Consider the following 22,960-nt stretch of genomic DNA (forward strand, 5'->3'; position numbering starts at 1 on the left):
GCATATTGCTGGGTGAAATCAAATCTCTGCTGCTATTCCCCTCTGTGGAAAAAGAGAGAAGGGACAGAGAAACATATTTGGCCAGACAAAAAACGGATCTGCAATGTCATTTAACATAACAGTGCATGCTCAAAAAAATGTGAGCTTTTCTTGAATTCAGAAAAATACTTTATATACTGACAATTAAAAAAAAATAAAAATATATTTTATTTATTTACTTTTGGAGAGAGGGGTAAGGAGAGGGAAAGAAAGGGAAACACTAATGTGCATGAGATGCATTGATCAGTTGCCTCTTGCATGCCAACTGGGGACCTGGCCTGCAACCCAGGCATGTGCCCTGCCTGGAAATTGAACCAGCAACCTTTACAGCTTGCTGGCACTCAAACCACTGAGCCCCACCAGCCAGGGTTTAAGGTAAATTGATGGAAAATCCAAACTATTTGGATACATTGTGAGTTATCAACATCCTCTCAGCCCCTTATCTTCAAAGGGTAAAGAAAACAAAGTTCTTACCCAGTGGGTCTCCCGTGGATAAGAAAACAAGAAAGATACATCTAGAACCAGAAAAATCTTCAGAAATTTTAAAGGACTGGCATTTGGAAACTTTTCCCTCTGAGCCTGGTCTAATTCCTCTGAGGTGGTACATCAATAGCTCAGGGTTCTGAGAAAACGGCTCCCTTGTGTTAGAAAACAGGTTTTTAGGGACCAGAGGGAACTGTCTTCATAATTAAGACTAGTGAAAGCTGAAGTTCCCTAAAAGGGACAGTATAAATTCTGAAACTGTAAGTGCTTCAGAATCCCTAGAGGTTTTAAGCACAGATTCCTAGGCCCTACCCCCTGAGTTTCTGATTCTACAGATCTGGTATGGGGCCCAAGAATCTGCATTTCTACTATGTTCCCAGATGATGCTGAAGGTGTTACTCCTGGGATCATACTTTGAGAACCACTGGTGTAAAGTACATGAGATTAAGAGTCCCTGACATCTGGTAAGATGTGGCCTTTCTGAGCTTCTAACCACAATTAATATCTCACCATAAAGCAACCTCAGAGATGTAGATTGTCTTTAGCAGTTATCAACACAGTGCCAGTCCTAATGGTGAATTGGGGTACTCCAGTTAGGACAAATCTATAGGGATGGGCAAAGGGAGGTTTACAGTTGTATGTGAAATAGTTTATTCTTGTATCATTTATTCATTATTATATTATTTATCATTAACCCACTTTTGCCCACCCATTTCCTCATCTGTAAAATGGGTTAAAACCTACATTCAGAGGCCTGTGATAAGGTTTAATAAAGTTTTAATACACATAGCTCTTGACAGATTTGATACTTGTTACCATCCCTTACTACTCTTATAGAGATACTAGTACTCTAACTAATCTACTGGGATCTGTTCATGGGAACCAGAATCAGTTAAAGTCAACATGAGATAAAGCGATTTGAATGGCCATGTCCTCACCTAAACCATGCTAGGGAAATTCCATGTTCTGATTCCTTTCCTTTAGAACTATCAATGGCAGGATACCAGCTCTGGTCACCATGGACCCCACTGGACGAGAGCTTCCAATGGCTGCGGCACACAACACCCACACCTTCTTCCAAGCACCCCTTTAGGGCCTCCCCCTGCTTCCCACACACCCCTTCTGACATTGAAGTGCAGCTGTGCTTTCAAGAGGTCACTCTAGTCCTAGACAGCCCATTTCTGGATACTGGGGTGAGTCCCAAGTTACCCTGCCACACATCAGAGCTCCGAACCATGAACAACAAGAAAGGGCTCGTCAGGAAGCCCCAGCCTGTCCGCCTCAGTGGAGTGGATTCGGTCTTTGGCAGGGTCATCACAGCTCAGCCTCCAAAGTGGACTGGGACCTTCAGAGTTTCAGACAAGTCAGCCTTTTGCAAAATCATCAGCCGGGAGCACCAGTGGCCCACTGGACTTAAGGAACCTCAGATTCAGATGACAGTGACCATGTGCAAAACAGATGCTGCGCTCTATCCTCTTGCTGTATGCAACGTACAAGAAGTGTACCTTTGCCTTGCAACACTCCAAGTAAAGGGTCCTCATCTGATTCCTGTTCCTCACATCATGTCCTTTGCTATGCGCATGAAGCTTGCAGACACCTGTCCATGAAGAGGAAACTGACATTGCCCCAGACATCTTGCTCTTCTACCAAGCAGTGATAATTCAGGAGCCCCTTTCCTGCCTTCCCCTATAAAAAAGGGCCAGTGACAGGGCAAGGGAGAACAATGTCCATTATAATGTTGAACAACCATTTAAAAGAGAGTCAAATTAGCATTGACATGTACATGTGATAAAGAACCATTAAACAAACCATACAAACAAGCCTAGTGTGAACTCACTTAAACACCTGAAACCACAATGAACTGGAGACACAAAGGGGTATCAAGGAAGGAGATACTGATTTCTATATACCTGAGGATGAAGGGGTCAAAAATCTATATGTGAGTCAAGGATTTTTTCCCCCCATTGCTTAAAAAAAAAAACACCTTATTTATTTATTTTTAGAGAGGGGAAAGGAGGGAGAAAGAGAGGGAGAGAAACACCACTGTGTGGATGCCTCTTGTGCACACCCTACTGGGGACCTGGATCACAACCCAGGCATGTGCCCTGACTGGGAATTGAGCCAGTGACCCTTTGGTTAGCAGGCTAGCACTCAATTCACTGAGCCACACCAGCCAGGTCTTTTCCATTGCTTTTTAGAGAAGAAAGGAGAGAGGGAGAAAGAGAAACATTGATGCAAGAGAGAGGCACTGACTGGTTGCCTCCCGTAGGTGCCTGGACAGGGCATCTCAAGTGACCACACCAGGTACTGAACCCATAACCCAGGCATGTGCCCTGACCAGGAATTGAACCCCTGACATTTGAATTACGGGACAATGTTCCAACCAACTGAACCACACCGGCTAGGGCAAGGATTAATTTTAAACACAAAACAACCCTCCCCCCAACCAAAACAACAAAAACTTACCAGCCAAAATCCTAATACCTCTGGAGATTACAAAAATGGATGGAAATATTAACAAACATTAAACAATATTTATAGCTTGACAAGAAATAACTTGGCAGCAGCCCGGAAACTAGGCTTTCTGGCAGAAAATATACAACTTCCCATTTTAGCTTAAGTATATTGCTAATGTTCTATTTCTAATAAACTAAGTAATTTTGTACATAGTTATAACTAGATTATAGGTATACCTCAGAATAATATGAAAATAAACAAACATACACAAAATCAACACAATCAATACGTTTGATGGTACCTTTCCCCCTTTGTTTTACATCTACAACACGACCGAAACAATTTTTTAAAGCAGCCCAAATATTCTTTTTGTCTTTCTTTGGGCATTGACTAGAAATGTCATCACTCCTCCAAAAAGAACACAGAAATCTTCTCATCTCAAAGAAAGACAGTCCTTAGAATAGGAAGACACGATTTCAGTTGGTAGAAATGATGTTGGAACTAGTCTTTATTATTTCTCTGCTGAAAACCCAATTCAATTCCATCTAATCCTTGACTAATGAAGGAAATCTAGAAAGAGGGGAAAAAAAGCAGCTGAAACAGAACTTAGAACATTTTATTTGTAAAACTGGTATAAACCTAGTTTCTACAATAAATTCAAAACTAGCTCCCAAAGCCCAGAATCACAACTGCTCTGCAGTGGAGCACTGCCATGTTTGTCCAAACTGGTAAGTAATGCTACACTGGAATTCTGAGCCAGGGACTCTGATGATGTTAGACAATCTATGAAAGTCACAAGTAAGTGGATTCAATGAAGCCCCCACTTTAAGAACAAAACAGGATGTTGCTGGTGAGAAAGGCAGACAGCAGATTTCAAACTCTGAACACAAAATGGTAAGAGGCTGGCAGGGTTAAGCAGGGGCAGCAGTCTGTCTGTGCTCTACTCAGTGTCGCCATCACTCTCATCACTGTCTTGCTCCTTTTCTCCATCACTTGCTTCATCTTCTTCACCACGCTGGGGGGCAAAAAATAATGAAACAGTTTAGGTCATGTGGGTGACCCTGTGAATCACAATACTGCTCCCACAGGGTTTAAAACCATACTGTATCATTGTTATAACAAATAATAGGTGTTAATTTGAAAAAATCAGTCAGAGACCCCCTAATTTTTATAGTATGACATCTAAGCCAAGACCATGGAGGAAGGCCATTTGATACCAATTTATGCAACAACCAAATTTGCATAATTTAAAATAAACCATGGCCCTCATACTGTACTATATGTATGTGACATAGGAACACAGTGGGCATTTCATCTAGAATGAAATGTTTGTTAAATAAATATTCTGGTGTATCTCAACAGGAATCCAGCACCAAATTCTCTTTGGTCTGCAACTCTAATCTGGGAGGTTGATTAGGAAAAAGTAACAAATTAATAGGATATTATCTGCCTCGTTTTTTTTTTTAATGAGAAAAAGGTAGAGGTATACTATACAAACAGAGGACCATGCAATAAAATAACTTTTCTTACTAGATGATCTTTCTGCAGTAGTCTCAAATTGCATTATGGAGAGGCTCCCCTGCAGGGGTTCTTAAATCTGAGCTTCTTAGTGTCCATAACTCAGCTGAACTGTACCAAAATTTTATAAGCATATACATTTTCCTTACTTTTCTTTAAAGTTTCAAAAGTATCTGTAGTAGCCCAGAAAATAGTAAGGACGCCTCCTCTTAATTTAGTCCTCAGTAGTTGCAGCTCTTGATTCTATGCTTTCACAAATTGTATTCACATTTCTATTTTACACAGTAAAACGTTTAAATAGTTGAACTCATTCTTCTCAACACCCAGAATACTCTTACCTCTTCTTTTCTCCCCTCTAAAATGATTTTAGACATGAATTTAGGGAAAATAGGTTACAATGGAAGGGAATTTTCAACTCTATAACACATGCCACAACTTAAGATACTTGAGAGTGAATTTAAGATACTGTGGGTTTTTTCCTGGCCCCCACAGAACTCATATATACACAGAAGCTTTTTTGGAGGGGATGGAGATAGGCATAAGAGGTCTTTGATTACAAATGGAAGCAGGGAAACTTTACTCTTTATCAACTCTGAATAATTAAAAAAATGCAACATCAATGCCCCACTCTGGTGTCTTATATAGAGAAATACCTCTGCTGCTTTGCTTTTGGAGGCCTGAGATGATGTGTCGTCCTCACTCTCATCCACTGTGCTTGCCTGAGAATTCTGGGAAATAATCTCTTCACCCTAAATGTGGATGGGCCAAGACAAATGGTGGGGTTAAAGTGATCACATCTGGTGTCTCCGGGGGAGAATTCCTCAGTTTACAGGCAATACAAAGGAAGCAAACATGGCCGGACATGGGCACTGAACTGTGACCTAGCATCTATGTAAGTGATAATCTACCCAAGGTTTCTAGGATGCATGCGGCTCTGATACAATATGTAGTTTTTACAAAAGTCCACCTTTGTATTCTAACACACAGATTTTACAAGGGCAGACTCTTTTAGTTAATGTTGAATATAGTTCTAAAATTTCCCAAATACCTTAAGGTATGTGAGCACCAACACACCAACTACAAATGGCCATGCAGAGGCTGAAGGACAGTACACTGAGTGGTTTAAGAACATCAACTATGGAACAGGACTGTCTGGACTCAAACCCTGGCTCCACTCTATTAGTGATGAGTAACTTTAGGTAAGTTACTTGGCCTCTCTGAACTTCAATTTTCTCATGGAAAAAATAGTATCTACCTTATAAAGTTGATGTAAAGAAAGGAAGTTAATCCTCTGGGATGCTATTTTTTCATATGTAAGATTATAAAACTCAGATATTGTAAGCATGAATAAGAAGTAGGGCTTGGACCTTACTTGAAAAATACTTAACTCCAGCCCTGACTGGTGTGGCTCAGTGGAATGGGTGCTGCCCGATAAACCGAAAGGTCTCCGGTTCAATTCCTGGTAAGGACACATGCCTGGGTTGCAGGCCAGGTGCCCAGTTGGGGGTGTGCAAGAAGCAACCAATCAATGTGATCTGTGTTTCTCTTGCCATCGATGTTTCCCTCCCTCTCTTTCTCCCTCCTTTCCCCATCTCTAAAAATAATAAAAAATAAAATCTTTTAAAAAATGTTGTGACTCCAAAGCAGTACTATAAGCAACACAAGATTTCAGTTGGTCAGTCAGACAAGTGAAAGAACTTATAAATGCTCATCTGTTAAAATTAGCCAGAGAATAACTTAGGAAATAAGACAGACTGGTTTAGGAAAACCTCCAATATATTTTAGACTTTACTTATTTTTAGAGAGAGGGGAAGGGAAGCAGAAAGGGAGGGAAAAAAACATCTATGTGAGAGAGAGGATTGGTTATCTCTCGAACTCCCCCAACCGGGGACCTGGTTGGCAACCCAGGCACGAGCCCTGACTGGGAATCGAACCAGTGACCTTTGGGTTCGCAGACCAGCACTCAACCCACTGAGCCACACAAGCCAGGGCAAAACCCAAATCTTTTTTCAAAAATTTTGTCCATATACAAAAGTGTTACTATGAATCTATCCATAGAAGGACTTAAACGTATCTCTCTGGCTGAGGAGAGAGGTTTTATGGATCTGGCTCCTCTATATGATGAGGCTTTCTTTGTATGGTTTGTAGCACGTTTTTAGTGCCTTTGCTGGCTGGTATGAGGGGCGCAGCCTGTGACCAGAGCCCATTGGCAATATATCCTAATTTAAAGAACTAAATAGGCCAGACTTATGAGAAAAGCAGTCTTATTGAAAGGGCAGGGCTCACGTGACCTTCCTTACATACTTCCAATGATCTCACAAAGAAAGGGAGTAGGTGATTATCCCTAGCAGGGCCCCAGGCTTACCTGTAAGTCCCGGTTTTTGAGATTGCCCAGCCAGAAGGCCTCCCTGCAATTGTTGAAGATAAGCATGGCTTTCACTCTGCAAACTAAGAGCTCCAAGGTCTTTTTGAGCAAAGGCACATGTTTGGTGAGTTTCATGTCCTGGTGAATCTGAATGGAAACAAATGCACCTAACTCATCTGGTTTTCTTATCACACTTCCACATTTCCTATACAGAAACTGTTGCATTCCTGACATCCCGAACACTGTGTAAGAGCACAAACTCTGCCAGTACAGGCCAAAGACATGTTCCATCAAACAGCAGTTGTTTGGCAGAGTTCTCTAAAGGGAATGGCAACTGTCCTTCAGGCTATACCATCAATACCTCTAGGTTGCTCTTCATAACCACTAACTGACCAATTATCAATGAATTTATACAAAATGTTCTTGAACATGTATTACAGTGATATTAGGAAACAGAGAGTAGCCCTGTTTAGCTAAGAGAGTCCTTAAAATCCCACTGTTCAGTACCTTCTAAAGTTAAATCCAGGGGAGGAAGTGAGTAATAGGGGCTGGATCCAAAACTTACTTGGTTTGCCAGTGACCACAGAACTCTATGGTTCTGTGCTCCTTCAAACAAAAAGTGACTATGGTTCTAGGTAAAAGTGGAAAAGTCCTTTAATGCTAAAATATTCGCACAAGAGGCAGATATGCTGACAAGTAATACAGCTGAAAAGCGCTAAAGATAGCTGCTTTTAGAACCACCTCTTGTCTCCAGCAGAGTCATCACTTACATAATAACCCTCCCACCCCATGTATTTTGTAGCAGTAACACATCCACCAATATCCCTTATTCTCACCAAAGAAAGAAACAGGATTATGGAGTTTTAGTCAAAATGCAGATGCAGAAACTCCCCTCTAGATGATTGCCTGATCTTAACCAGCACCTAAAGATTTCACAACTTTGAATAAACTGTCTTTGGACAGATACAGTCCCAGAAATAAAGGCTCTTCTAGACAGGTAAAAACAAAAGGAGGAACCGAAGTCTGTGTATCTTCCAATCATAATTTTTGATGAAGCCAACAAGCACACTGGTGATGTGATCTGCTGTCCTTTTTACCTTGGAATGCCCACACAGGTGATGAAGCAGCCTCGTGTTCAATTGGAAGGTTTCCAGCAAGCTCAGAACATCTTCCTATAAATAACAAAATTCATAAATGCCATTTAAAATACTCTCATTTTACTTTAGATGAAAGATATCCTTCCAACGAAGGGCTTAAAAGAGGATAATCCTTGTGGGTTCCAGCTATACACCAATAACCATCTTAATCTGGCCCTAAAAAGAAGTACTGTCTAGCTGTCCCCCCTCTCTTTCTGGATTATGAGAGACCAACCAAATACTGTGAGAATGTTTTGCAAAGTTCAGCTGGCCAAATATGTGTAAGAAATCATGCTTCTACCCTGATTTCACTACCCTAGCTCTGGATCCCACTTGGCAAAAACAAAACAAAACAAACAAACAAAACAAAACAAAAACACTCCCCTCACCTCTATTACAACAGCAAAGAGTTTATGAAACAAGTGAGTTTTTTATTTTTTAAAGATTTTATTTATTTTTAGAGAGAGAGGAAGGGAGGGAGAAAAACATCGATGTGCAAAAGAAACATCCATCAGTTGCCTCTCACATGCCCCCAACTGGGGACAGGCCTGCAACCCAGGCATGTGCCCTGACTGGGAGTCAAACCAGTGACTTTTTGGTTTGAGGGACAGCATGGCACCCAATCCACTGAGACACCAGTCAGGGCTACAAATGAGTTCTTTAAAAAAAAAATATTCCTTAAAGTAGACCCAGAGAAGCACAAAAGAATAAGCAAACAAAAGCAACAATATATGAGCTCCTGGGAGTACAGCAACATAATAAAATCAAGCTAGAAAGAACCACCACCCTCAGATCTGGAATAGAAGCAGGAAGATGGGTTTTGACCAGAGTGTGTCTGAATTCGGCCTTCTTTGCAATATTTGGCAGTCTAAATGGGCAACTCTGCTGAAAGCTGAGGTGAATCAAAGGTATCCGAGTAGAATTGTGGCCCAGAACCTGGGCAAGGGGACTGCCATCATGCCCTTCCCAGGAGTTACCATGGATGTATCTTTTGAAAAAACCATACAGAACAAGTTTTTGCTCTCTGTTTCCAGTTCTTACCCGGTGTTTTCTAAAACTGAAGTCTAGGAGTGGCATACACTGCTTCAGGAATACTTCCACAAAGAGACGTCCATACTGAAGAAGATAAAAGAAACACGGGTGATGACCTTTAGCTGAGGTTTTTCACCTGAAAGGGCCCTGCCTGAAGCAGCATAACATCATCTAGCCCAGGGTTTTATTTTGTTTTGATATATAAAAATAAGTTGGGAGGGATCCAAAAGATTAATTCTGATAATGTAGCTTAACGCAGAACTAAATGGGCCTCCTAACTAAGCCCAGAATGAGGCAGACTTACCTACCCGAGACACAGCCAATGGGCGGGGCCTTGCTCAGCTTAAGAATGAGGGCACAAAAGAACAGACGGGAACCCTAGCTCCTTGAGATCAACTTGCTCCCAAGAAGACAAAATTGGGTAGAGCTGAGAAAGCACATGCCTAACTGCCAAATTTAACAATCAGATAAATCACTCCCCCTACTCACCCATTTTCCACTGGCATCAGGGTGAATAAAAAGGGAGAGGCCAGGAATAAGAATGGGGTGACATCCACTTGGAAGGAACACTCAGGAATGGGGAAGAAGCATTCTCCTCATAACAGTCACTGGCTTTTAACCCATTGGGTATACCATCAAATCTAGGGCTACCTGGGGCTATTCACATGCAGAGGAGTTCAGCAGTTAGGATATCAGCTCTCACATTCATGAAGCCACCCATGGGTGTTAAAAAGAGGAATCATGTACTCCTCCTTCTCCCTTGTTGCCTGGGAAGGAATGGCAGGGAGTGACTATTGTTCCTGAAGCTAGCTGACCCGAAGCCACTTCTTGTATTTCTAAGACTAGAACAAAAGTTTTCAAATTCACCGGAAAATTCATTTCTCCAGTTATCCAGCTAGTATAAGAAAATATATCCACTGTTTTTTCTAAAGTGCCATCTGTTAGCACAGATTCTAGAGGCTCTGGCTTGTGAGCAAAGTATTTAGCAATCCTTCCCAGCTGAGGCGCTCTCTAGAGAGACCCACAGGAAGCATAAATATCAAAGAGGGCCCACTCAGTCTCTCACCTTTAAACACACGTGCAAAACAGGACGACTATCAAACACCTGGAGAGATGAAAGGCAAGAAACCAAATCTGAGGTCTGCTCCATTGAGCACCCGGCCTCTTTCTCATTGTGCAAAGCACAGCTCTGAGTGTTGTATTCTAAAATGAGGAAGGCCTGTTAATGTTAAATTAATCACAAAGTAGAATAGAGCAATTACCATAATCAAAGTTCAAGAAAAGGATGAGGGGAGGAAAAAGGGAACAAGAAATGGATTCCAGCTGGGGATGCTAAGAAGAAGGCATTGTAGTCATCCAAAACCTTGATCTGAAGCCTTAAGGAAGAGTGGATAAGAGGTGGAAAGGAGAATACGACATTCTAAGCTGGGCGAATAGCCTGAGCAAAATCACGGAGTGGGTGAGAGCAGCGTGTATTGAAATAAAGAAGGCATTCATGTTTGGAAGAGAGAGACAGTAGGGTATGTGATAGATCAGAGGACCCAAGGTTAGGTGACAGAGTGGGGAATGACACGTGGAAGGAGCCATTAAAGAGTATGTATTGCGGCACAGATGATAAGGAGGAAGGGAGAGAAGGAAAAAGACACTGCCTGGGAGGAGAGGGGTTATCCAGGATGGGTAGGGGCACAAGGGAAGAAGACAGAGAGCAGGTCCCCAAGGAAGGGTGGGGAGAGGAGCAGGGAGAGTCCATGTTGGAAACCAGGACCCTTGCTGGTTTCTGCAGTCAACCAGTGAGATGAGTCAAGGAATCTCCATACTCACCTTTATCAGGTTGATGAGGATACTGAAGTCTCGAACAGCCATGTTCCAGTAGAAGAGCTTCTCTTCATGAATCTGAGACAGCCAAATATACGAGCATCTCTGAATCACAATCAAATATGTCTCTACCTGTACTACTACTAGTACACAGTTCTTGAATTATACAACTATTCAGAGGTTTAAGCCAACTATCCTCTTAAAAAGATGTGGCAACTAGTGCGTCCCCAAGATGGTTCTAAGGCCTGTGTATATATAATAATATTGGGGTACCTTATAAAGACTTTTTAATAAGCTGACTCCTCTCCGGTAATTTCCAGGTAGAAGAAAGCCTCTGAAATATACCTATTGGCCATTAGCTCCCTGTGGCTTCTCTGATTTTCTGTGGTAGCCTATGCTGTTAGCAGTTCTAGCTTAGTTCTGGTTAGCAGGCTACCAAGGCCCAGGACCACTGCATTGCAAATAGGCTTGCTCACCTCATGGCAGCTTACAAGCAGCACAGTGCCGGGTACAGAAAGCTGCAATTAAAGACATTTTTTTCTAGAGCTAGGGCCTATGGAATAGTCCAAGCTTTTCCCTGCACAGTAACCAGAGAAAACAGAACCCAATTCTTACCTACAACTAGAAGGAAAGGAAATTAAGCCAGGCGAAAAGAATCCTGGATCTAAGTAAATCAAATGAACTAGCTTAGGAGAAACCCTGGACCCAAGGAAGTATACTAGATCCTTGAATAAAGACATTTTGTTCAATGTCATTTTTTAAAAAAGTATTAACCTATTATTAGACAGAGGGGAAGAGAGGGAGAAAGAGAGAGAGAGAAGTATCGATGTATGGTTGCCTCTCATACACCCCCTACTGGGGAACCTGGCTGCAACCCAGGCATGTGCCCTGACTGGAAATTGAACTGGTGACCCTTTGGTTCACAGGCCGGCACTCAGTCCACTGACCCACACCAGCCAGGGCTGTTCAATGTCATTTTGTTGTAACAATGAGGAAAAAAAATCAATTCACAGCTGGGGCCACTTTCTGTGTGGAGTTTGCATGTTTTTCCTATGTCTAACTAGGTTTTTCCAGGTACACCAGTTTCCTCCCATATCCCAAAGATGTGCACATTAACTTAAATGGTATATCTAATATTCCAGTCTGAGTGTGGTTGTGTGTGTGTGTGTGTGTGTGTGTGTGGCCCTGCAATGGAAGGGCATCCTGTTCAGAATAGGCTCTCTTGAGTCCTGAGCTGCCAAGATTGGGTCTGGCTATTCTGACTCTGAACTTGTATGAGTGGGCTGGAAAATAATTATCTTACTTGCTTTTATAACCCATTATTATTGTTGTTGTTGTTCAAGTATATAATCTTTCTTAAATATACATATAACTCACATTTATTTCAATGTTCAATATTAGAAGTGTTTTGGATCTTGTTTTTTTTTAAGAGAATCTTTTTTTAATCGATTATTTTAGAGGGAGAGAAACAACAATTTATTGTTCCACCAATTTATGCATTCAGTGGTTGATTATTTTACGTGCCCTGACTGGGGATTGAACCTGCAACCTTGGTGTATTGGGACGACATTATAACCAACTAAATTACCTGCCCAGGGACTGTTTTGGGTCTTTATTTAGAAGTTTGTTAATGCTTCTGTGACTGGGAATATGATGTAGAAACTAACTCTTGTTTATATAAATTAGCCTATGGTAAAATTGGTTTAGTTACACATAATTTTGCTGAAGGGTGCAGTTTTCAAGAACCTATCAACGATATTGAGGATTTCCTATAACCCAAAGTCTATTTCTTGGGGTGGGAGTATTTGACTCACCTGCTGAGAGTCTGCTGCTGTACCAGCCTGAAGACCTTTGACCGTCTTGTGTAGTTCAGCCATCATCACACGGAAGAAAATGACAAAGGTATGCCTAGAAGAGGGGAAAGGCATGCACGCCCACACAATAATGCACTGGTTAAAAAGAACTTCCTGGGAAAAAAAGCCAAGGAACAAAAAGTAATTTCCTTCTCCACCTCTCTGAATGTCCTTTCATTAGGGTACACTGTAAGAGGATGAAGGAGTGATAAGAATTTAGAAATGAGTCCAAGAAGATGGCCTGTGAAACAATGGAATTAATTGTATAAAGGGAGCCAGCATGGTGGTGTAGAAATAGCAGTGAAGTAATAGTGAGAAGATCCAACTTCAGGTTCCTAGTTCCATATTTACTTTATTGCTTGTATAAGCTTGAGCAAGTTCCTCCTCTAAATCCTCATTTTCCTCATCAGTAAAATAGGGTTAAAATATCTATACCTCACAGAATCCTCAGAAGGATCAAGTGAGATATAGAATGTTTAAGTGCTTTATAAACTGTAAATACTACAGGAATGTAAAGTAGCCGTTAATATTATGAAACACAAAACCCACTGAGACATACATGATTAGATACCAAAATCACTCCATCCTTTTAAGGGTGGTTAAAATAATCTCGTATTTTGTAAGTACTGATAGAAGTTTAGTGACTAAAGATTCGTTGCCTTTTAAGACTGTAAAGACTAAAAATTCATTCCTCAATAAGGTCCTTTCACATAGTCTGGCTGAGAGCCACTTGGAAAGAATGCATAGTAGACATTCCATGTGTAAAATAAGTGACTGTTATTTACCATCTGTATCAGAATCAGATGAAGAATAAGGTAGTTACCTGGAAACTACATATATTGGACGGTGTAAATCTAACTTAGGAGAGAAGCGGAGGAGAGACTCCCTTACCTGGTCAGTGTAGGGAATGTGGAGGAAGGTGCATCTTTAGAAGAGTTGATCAGTTCTGGGACACCAACACCGGCAATCTCCTCTATGGCCTTCAGAACACTGTCTGTGTGCTCCAGGTAGACGCTGCATTGAGAGCCATAGGAATATGAACACGTTATAGAATTCCTAAACCAAGACTTCTTTCTAGAGATAGTACCAGGTATGAAGCTCTACAACAACTACTGACACTAAAAATTTTTTAAATAGCCCTGGCTGGTGCAGCTCAGTGGATTGAGCACTGCTCTGTGAACCAAAGGTTTGCTGATTCAATTCCCACTCAGGGCACATGCCTGGGTTGTGGCTAAGGTCCCAGGTTGGGGGCATGCAAGAGGTAACCACACATTGATGTTTCTCTCCCTCTCTTCTCCCTCCCTTCCCCTCTGTCTAAAAACAAACATACAAACAAAATCTTTTTTAAAAATTTAAAAAAATATTCCAGTTATATGACAGGAGGCAAGAACATGTCTGAATTAGAAATGCATTTAGACACCTTAGAAGTGATGAACATGTCTTGGATATTGTAGGCAATAAATAAATATCTGATTTGCTGCTTAACAAGGCAGGATACAACTGTAGACTTCTCTTCCTCTTTGATTCAATAAGAAACTAGCTGACTGGAAAACAGAACTAGAGGATCTTATGATCTACCTTTTCTAAATTTTATTCATTTCAACCTATTTCATTGTTTCCAGTTCTCCCTAACCAAGGTAATTTCTGTCTTTAACCAGATGAGGGATGCCAACAGTGGCAAAATAGGAGACTATTGGGCTCATGGAGAGAAAGGGAGCACCTTACCTCAGCAAAGCGTGGAGCTGGTCATTAGGGATGCTGCTCTTTTCTTTCTCCCCACTTGGCCACACCCGACAGAGGAAATGTTTGGACAGGGAAGCTGTTGGAGAAACAAGACAAAGTTCTCTCATGTGTGGAAAACAGACCTCACTCTGTTTTTCAGGCTTTGGGAGATGATTAGTGATCAAAAGAATGATTCTTTTCCACTTACTAAAAAGTTTCTGGTCTAACAGACAATTAGAAAAAAGCTGCCATAGGTTCCTGTTCCACTGGCCCTTCTACCAGAAAAATCATCTGTCTAAGACCCAACATGTCCCACCCTCTCACCCCATCTTGATACACATACACAGAAAGAGAATGCTACTCAGCAGCGAGAAAGCCAATCTTGTTCCTCCTGGGCAGGCCAATAAGCAGTAGCCACCTCAGAGATTTAAATCAAAATCTGCCCCTTTAACCAATAAGGAATAACAAAGGACTGTTTTGCATTTTCTTCTGGCTTTCTGTGTTGCCAATTAGTATGCATAATCAATGAGCTGCATTCCAAAAGCTATGATAAAAGGTAGTTAAAAGAAAAAATGATGGAGCCAGGCTATTCTTTACACTTAATCCTGATTTCTCCCTTTTCACCCATTTTATTAACCACATGGTTTATGTTCCTTTTTGTCAAATGGCTCCTGTAATTAAATAAAATAAAATAACGGAAGGACAGGAATAAATGGAGGCCAAACAAAATTTTCTAGCCAACTGAACTAACCATATTCAGACTAAGCAATGTCACCAGAGATCAGTCATAGCTCTTTCTGGGGAAATGTCCTTCTTTTATAGCAAGAGGGCACATCCACAGTTATGCGGGGATTTACATGTAAAACATAAAAGATCCTAGGAAACCCCAAGTTTACAAGCTTGAGCTATTAATCTTATTATGAAAAAAAAAAAAACTGGCCCTGGCTGGCATAGCTCAGTGGATTGAGCGTGGGCTGCGAACCAAAGTATCACAGGTTCAATTCCCAGTCAGGGCACATGCCTGGGTTGCAGGCCATGGCCACAGCAACTGCACATTGATGTCTCTCTCTCTCTCTCTCTCTCTCCCCCCCTTCCCTCTCTAAAAATAAATAAATAAAATCTTAAAAAAAAAAAAAAAAAACTGGATCTGGGTCCATCACCAATTTTTCCTCTGTTCTGAGTAGGAGCTGTAGACTTCTCCAAAATGACCATCAAAAGTCTGATGAGATAAAGAGCAGACTGGAAACTGGGAATGCTGTGATGGAAATTCTGCAAGTATTGGAAGCTTTGGCTGTAAGGAGACAAGAAAACAACAGCACCACAGTGTTACCTAAATCCATGAGTTGTCCAAGTCCACTTAAGTGTCTGATGGTTAAACAGAGCCCTCATTTTCAGGTGCTTTAGTAGCAACCTTCTTTCAAGAACTTCACTGAGAACTATTAGTTTTGTATGGAGAAAGCCAGGGCAGTACACAGTCCAGTGGGTGGAATGCTGGCCTTGAAGGGGTCATGTATGGCAAGATTCCCAAGTGCGAGTCTAGACTAGGCTTGTATGTGCAGCCCTGGATTAATGATTTGCTCTTTAAGGCCTTAAGCAGCACATTAAAAAAATGTTTAAATTCTGAGTTCATAGGGACAAGGTGAAAGGAAATTATAAAGCAAAGCTTTTATTTTTTTTAAGAAAATTTTCCTTTCATGTATTTTTTAAAGTTTTTACTTATTCTTAGAAAGAGGGGAAGAGAGGGAGAAAGAGAGGGAGAGAAACATCAATCAACTGCCTCTTGCACTTGCCCCAGCAGGAAACCAGGCTCACAACGCAGGCATGTGCCCTGGCTGGAAACTGAATTAGCAACTTTTGATTCTGCAGAATGACACCCAACCAAACCACACAGGTCAGAGCTAAAGCAGGGCTTTGGGTAAATATACCATATACCAGGGGTGTCAAACTCATTTTCATTGGGGGCCAAATTAGTCTCACAGTTGCCTTCAAAGGGCCAAAATAATTTTAAGACTGTATAAATGTAACTACTTTGTAACTGTTAAGGAGTTGAAATTACATTCGGCCCTTTGCAGTTGCTTTCAAGACACTGAAGTAATGGAAGATGGAAGTCACATTAATCAAAAACTGTAACTGAAATTAAACTACAGTCAACTCCTGTTGATTGGTAGTTGGGAAGGATGTAAAACAAATTTAAAAGTACTGTATTGAAAATAAAAGAGCATCCTGGCTGGTGTGACTCAGTGCATTGAGTCCTGGCCTGTGAACCAAAGGGTCATCAGTTTGATTCCCAGTCAGGGCACATGCCTGGGTTGTGGGCCAGGTCCCTGGCTGGGGGTGTGTGAGAAGCAATCCACTGATGTTTCTCTCTCTCTTTCTCCCTCCCCTCTTCTACCTCTCTCAAAAAAAAAAATTAAAAATAAAAGAAACAAAGAAAAAGAGTCCTGCCTTAAAGGTAGAGATGACAAGCACTGACTGCAGACGCAGTGATAGCCTAGCCAGGGGTGTCCAACCTGTGGCTTGTGGACCGCATGCAACCCAGGATGGCTGTGAATGTGGCCCAACACAAAACATAAATTTACTTAAAACATTGTGAGATTTTTTTTTTGTGATAACATATCACATTGTATTTAATGTGTGGCCCAAGACAACTCTTCTTCCAGCATGGCACACAGATGCCAAAAGGTTGGACACTCTGGTAGGCTACCAGGGCAGGTGAAGCTGGGAGAGAAGGCTGGGAGCCACGCCCTTTAGATCTCCTCAGCTCCCTCCTCCACTGCCTAGCCCTCAACCTTGGTTCCCTTTTTGCTAAGACTGGGGGAAGGATGCAGGTGAGCAATCAGTGATAACCAGCTGCTATCTAATTACCCAACCCTACTCAGAGACAGAGTAGGGCTCCAGATAATCAAGAGTTGACTGCAGATGGTCAGTACCATCACCATCATTACCTGAAAAGGCAAACTTTACATAATGAAAGATGTGTGAAGACTCAGAATGATTTGTTTAATGGTTTCTAATGCTTCAGGATTTATCTGAGTACAGAAGAGAGAAAGCTCATATAACTGAAGAAAAGTAGCTAAAAAATCAACTTCCCTCATAACTGCCAAGAGATACCCAAGTTATTTCCGAGAGGTCTTATTCCTAGAAGTTTCTTGAGAAACTCTCTGGGATATATATAGTTGGACCCACCTAAGCAGTTCCTCCAAGGACTGGTCAGGCTCTCTTGGCTTCAGTCGGTTTGTAAGGATCTCGAGGGCTGAGTATAGTAAATTCTGATTTTGAGGTTGAGAAAATCCACTCCTAAGGAAAAATCAAGGTATGGTTTAGCTTAGTTTTAGGAAGATTGCTTGGACAGCATTTGAGGATCTTAGCCTCCAGTCTGTGCCATCAGTAAGTCAATAGAAGAAAAAGCAAAACTAAAGTATTGAAAGTACTCAAGTGCCAAATCTAGTCACAGCTCTGAGTATCAGGCTGTTGAATGTCTTTCCTTAAAGATTTAATAGCCCACCTAGGTTTAGTTTCAAGGGAAAGTTCTCTCTTCATTCCCTACATTCTAGAGATAGGTCTGTCTGCCGCCCCACCCCCCTGCAAAAATAGAAATAATTTTGTCAAATTGCTACATCAATGTCTAATCCACAGTAGGTATTCAATAAAGAACTTGTTCCTTCTTCTAAATTAGTTAAGTCTTAATTATTCTATCTTCAGATTATCTTTCCTCCAGCCTCAGCCTTTCCAAGCCAAGCCACGACTCCAGATCAGGCCTTTATCTTCACATGCACAGACTGGTCTTTTTGCATTCCTTTCCAATCTCCTTGCGCACTGCTATCAAGAGGATTTCCTAAAATACTGCTTTCATTATATCATGGTGTGGTCATGAAACTTCAAAATTGCTTCCCTGGGCAACACTCAAATTCTTCTGCTTAACCTTCACGGCCCAGCACAATCTGATCCCCCAGATCTGCTCCTCTAGAACTTTCCACGTCACCAGTGGTAGTCTTTCTTCCTTTCTACAAGTTTATTCTGGATATGCATCAGGTTCTATTCTTTTGTTTTTTGGACAGCTTTATGGAGGTAAAATCGAAATACAATAAACTGCATGTATTTAAAATGTGGAATTTGATTAGCTGACTTACATATAACCCTATGAACCCATAACCACAATGAAAATAATGAACATATCCATTACAGCCAAACATTTCTTTGTACTCCTTTGTAATCTATCCCCCTATCCTCCTGCCCAATGCTAGGCAACCATTGATCTGTTTTCTGTCACTACAAGACTATATGCTTTTTCTAGAATTTCATATACATGGGATCAAATACTATATACTCTTATGGGCTTGCTTTTTATTCAAGATAATTCTTTTTTTACCCATGTTGTTGCACAAAGTACTCCACCATATGGACATACCACAATTTATTTATTCATTCACCATTTGATGAACAAAGAATGGAGTTGTTTCCAGTCTGGGGCTATCATCACAAATAAAGTTGCTGTAAACATTCACGCTCAAGACACTCTGTAAACATATGCTTTTATATCTTTTGAGTAAATACCTAGAAGTGGGATGGTTGGATTATATGGTAGGTGTCTAACTTCTTAAGAAACTAAAAAAGTCTTTAAAAGTAGCTGTATCATTTTATAGTCTCACTAGCAGCCTGTGAGAGTTCCGGTTGCTCCACATCTTTGTCAAAATTTGGCAGGGTAAGTCTTTTTAATTTAGCCATGCAGTGATTTTTAACTTGCATTTCCTAAATAACTAATACTATCAAACATTTCTACATGTGTTTATTTGCCATACATATATCTCCCTGATGAAGCATCTATACAAATCTAGTCAGGCACTGTTCTTAAAAGCTGAAGATACAATAACTGGTCTTGGCCCTTAGAGAACTCACGAGTCTAGGAAGGAAGACAAATGAACAATTATAATAACATGTAATAAGTTTTGTCATAAAAGAATACCAGAGTAATACAAGACAGCTGGAGGCTGAAGAGGTAGGAAGGAGGCTTACCTGGCTTCAGAGTCAGAGAAGATGCCCCTAAGAAAGTTTAAATCCAGATTTCAAGGATGAGTTAGAAAAGACTGGAGGTCAAGGAGGGTGGGGATCCTGGTAGAAGGATGAGTATGAGTGAATCCTTCCAGGTGAAAACTACATAGGGTGCCGAAATTAATTCCGTAGAGCTAGAGAGCAGAGTATAAGACAATGAGTGGAATAGCAAGGCTCAGGTAATAAAAGGTCTTAGAAGTTAGGTAAAAGAGTTTGAACTAAACAAATAATCTAAGGGCAATCAGAAACCACAGTAGGGATAGGATAAGACGGTTTGTGTTGGGAAGATCACTCTGACTGCAGTATAAGGAATGGACCAAGGGAGGGCAACTGGAGGCAGACAGACCAGCTGTGACACTAATCTAGACTGGTGAGAGATGACAGGAGTCTGGAAAGAGTGAAGAATGAGATGGCTCTTTAGATGCTATTTAGAATGTAAAATCAACAGGATTTTGTCGTCAGATGTGGGAGAGAGAAAAAAAGGCAGATAATAAAGGAAGGGTCAAAGAATAACTCCTGGTTTCTGGCCCAGAGAGCTGGTGGTGCCATTTCCCTAACCAGGCAAAACTGAGGAAGTGGCGAGGATGATACGCTTTGTTTTGCATGTGATGAGACTGAGGTGTCAACAACACATCTAAGAGGGTGTTGCATAGGCAGTTGGATATAAATGTCTGTAGCTTAGAAGACAAGTTTTAGCACAAATTTAAGCTTGGGTGACACTAACCAAGAAACTTATGAGAACAGAGGGGCCAGGGCCCCAGCCCTGAGGAATAAAAACATTTAAGGAACACATTTCCCTCATTTCTACTTTCATCTATGCTGTGTGTTCTAGCCCTTTCCTTTACCTCCCCAAGGGCGATCTACCCTTCAAGGGCCTGCTGACCTTCCATTGCTTCCATGAAGGCACCCAGAAATACCCCAGCTCCAAATGTGCTGTTTTTTTTACCACATAATCTGGATTTTTTCCATAACTTGTTTAGTTACAACTTCTTAAGTAACAATCTCTCCAATGTCACTACAAAAAGCTTGCTCCAGCAAACTTAGCTGAGAATGAGATGGCCAGATTTGTTACAAGCTAGCTAACAGCAAGTAATATAATTTTCAAATGAGTTAATAGCAACTCCCTAAGACAAAGAGGGTGCAAGATCAAATGAAATGATGCAGACAAATACACTCCCAAAATAAGCACCATATTTACTTAAGGCTTTTGGAGCCTTTTCCTTCTTTTCTATACCTCAGTTCCTTAGTGACTATCAAGAAAAAGCAACTACTACTGGATCATTTCTCCCTAATGTACCTTCCACATACTCACCAAGCAAAAAGCCCATGAAAAATCTGCAGTAGCCTCTGATAGCAGGAAGACATTATTTGATACTCTTGAACTTGAATTCCTGGTCCATCAACTACACTGTGATTCTCAGTAGCTAAGCACTGAAAGGAGAAAATGCTGTTAGAACAAGTTGCTTCAGCAATTGCCTTCATTTTCCTTCAATATTTCTTAGCCAAAAATGAAGTGTCTTGTTAACTTAATGATTTATAAGTCTCTATAATAATAAGATAGGCCTCTGACCTGAAAATAGTTGTGAATGTTCTCCAGATGGTTACACATTGGGGTCAGCAACTGAACAATACAATGAGCAATTTCTTGGCCAGATCTCTGCTGGAGATGTGACAATCCAATATTCTGGCCTCCTTTACTCTACAATAAATTCACAGTTACTGGGGAAGGAATAGTTGTATAGTTTCTCTGAAATTAAAAGTGTATTAAGGAGTTTAGTTAAACCTACGTCACCAGGTAGGGGTGGATAAACAAATTAACTGCTTGCCTAAGACTCTATTCTGACAGAGGGATCTTGCTCCTTCATCACATAACAAAGACAATGGCTTTTGTAGAGTATGACCAGTATTTGAGAAGTATAGATCCACAATTACTAACGAAATAAAGCTCTAACAGAAAAAGAAGTCATTTAGGTGGGTAAGAATATAGAGCAAATAAAGAGTAAAAACAGGAAAGAAACTAGAATAACACATCAAGTAACCAAATGGGTTAATGTTTAAATGTTTATACCTAAGATTGTCACTTAAAAAAAAAACCCTCACCGTTTTTATTGATTTTAGAGAGAGAGAAACATTGATGTGAAAAAGAAACATCAACTGCTTACTTCCTGTATGTGCCCCAACAGGGATTCAAACCTGCAACCTTTTGGTGCATGTGACAACACTCCAACCAACCAACACACCTGGCCAGGGCTAAAATTTTCACATTTTGTTACGTGCATCATCTAACCGCTTTACCAAATGCTATGGAACATTTGTACATTATATATGTGTTGAAGGTTCTGGCTGCCTCTAGATGATTAACCATTACACTGAAGCTTGAGCACAGGCTTAGTTTGGGAGGCTGTTAAAACCAAAACCCAAGCATAGAATAGGATTCAGGAACGCTTGGGGTATTTAGAAATACATTTCCTGTTTTGGGTGGGTTTATTGTTTTCTGTTTTACAGTTGCTTTCTAAAGCAAGGTGAATATGATCTGGCAATGAGGCTGCTCCCATGTTACCCAGTGACCCAAAGACAATGCCACAGAAAGTGCCAACTTATTCACTAACAAAATCTCCTTGTTCTCAAACCCATTAAGGCCAATGTCTGTGCTTCTGCCTATACTAACCTTTACGAAGGGAACTCTCTTGGCAACAGAAGGTGTCAGCACATTCTCTACCTTATGGGAGAGATCTTCCAGCAAGAAAAGTAGCTCGGGGGGCTGAAGTTGTACAACTTCTGTGGCCTGTCACAAGGAATAAGAAAAGAATAATTCCAAGCATATCCTAGCCATCTATTTTGGGGAAGCACATTTTATATTTAGTCTTCCCAATGGGTGAAAAATCATACCATGACTAAGAAAGGGGAAAACTTCCCCCATCTTATATAAATAAATGGCTACTGTGTTATGTCACCAAAAGTCAAGCATTTATAAAGTAAAACAAAATTTCAAATTATTAAAACAAAATTTACATAGGCAGTATAGTTTTAGAAGACATATTTTTTTCTCTAGAAATAAATGTCTCTGTGTATTCTTCCAGCTGTGGATCTAAGTTACATTTCCTAAATACTCTGAAATAAAAAATGACCAATTCAAGGGAATTTCACTTTTCTTTGTTCATTAAATAATCCTTTCATATTTTCTTTCCCCTAATGTTTTGCTGGACAGGATCTCTATAAGCGTATTATACTACCAGACACAGAATGGGTCAAATATAGTATTACTTTGAATTGTTCACTCAGTATACATTTATGGTGAATCTCCAGGTACAAGCTGATGTAGAAAGATCAAAAACAACAACAAAACTGTCTATTCTGAAGGAGCTTACATTTTTATAAAAAATCTATGGTAAAAATCCATAGTATTTCTCGACTTTTTAACCTGGTGAACCTCTATTCTCTGGTGAAATCCCATATCAAAAGTTAGCTTTTCTGTGAAAATGTCCTCTTCT

General features: G+C 40.7%; 2 protein-coding genes across 2 annotated transcripts in view; one reads left to right on the plus strand and one right to left on the minus strand.

The window, feature by feature from the left end:
• The first annotated feature begins 1,382 nt into the window (after window positions 1-1,382).
• FANCD2OS (FANCD2 opposite strand) lies at window positions 1,383-2,458 on the plus strand. Its single transcript, XM_028518834.2, is given in 2 exon segments — window positions 1,383-1,973; window positions 1,975-2,458. Coding segments are annotated over 2 exon segments (537 nt in total). The 5' UTR covers window positions 1,383-1,514; the 3' UTR covers window positions 2,053-2,458.
• Window positions 2,459-3,305: 847 nt separating this feature from the next.
• Window positions 3,306-22,960, minus strand: part of FANCD2 (FA complementation group D2) — a 63,025-nt gene continuing 43,370 nt past the window's right edge. The window contains 15 exon segments of the mRNA XM_036030822.1: window positions 3,306-3,994; window positions 5,151-5,246; window positions 6,863-7,009; window positions 7,960-8,034; window positions 9,040-9,114; window positions 10,097-10,135; window positions 10,852-10,923; window positions 12,660-12,753; window positions 13,590-13,712; window positions 14,424-14,517; window positions 15,581-15,711; window positions 17,607-17,717; window positions 20,782-20,900; window positions 21,040-21,168; window positions 22,138-22,254. Coding sequence (XP_035886715.1) covers window positions 3,920-3,994; window positions 5,151-5,246; window positions 6,863-7,009; window positions 7,960-8,034; window positions 9,040-9,114; window positions 10,097-10,135; window positions 10,852-10,923; window positions 12,660-12,753; window positions 13,590-13,712; window positions 14,424-14,517; window positions 15,581-15,711; window positions 17,607-17,717; window positions 20,782-20,900; window positions 21,040-21,168; window positions 22,138-22,254 — 1,497 coding nt within the window. The 3' untranslated portion in view covers window positions 3,306-3,919.

This window comes from Phyllostomus discolor, chromosome 7, assembly GCF_004126475.2.
Source record: "Phyllostomus discolor isolate MPI-MPIP mPhyDis1 chromosome 7, mPhyDis1.pri.v3, whole genome shotgun sequence".
Taxonomy (NCBI): Eukaryota; Metazoa; Chordata; class Mammalia; order Chiroptera; family Phyllostomidae; genus Phyllostomus; species Phyllostomus discolor.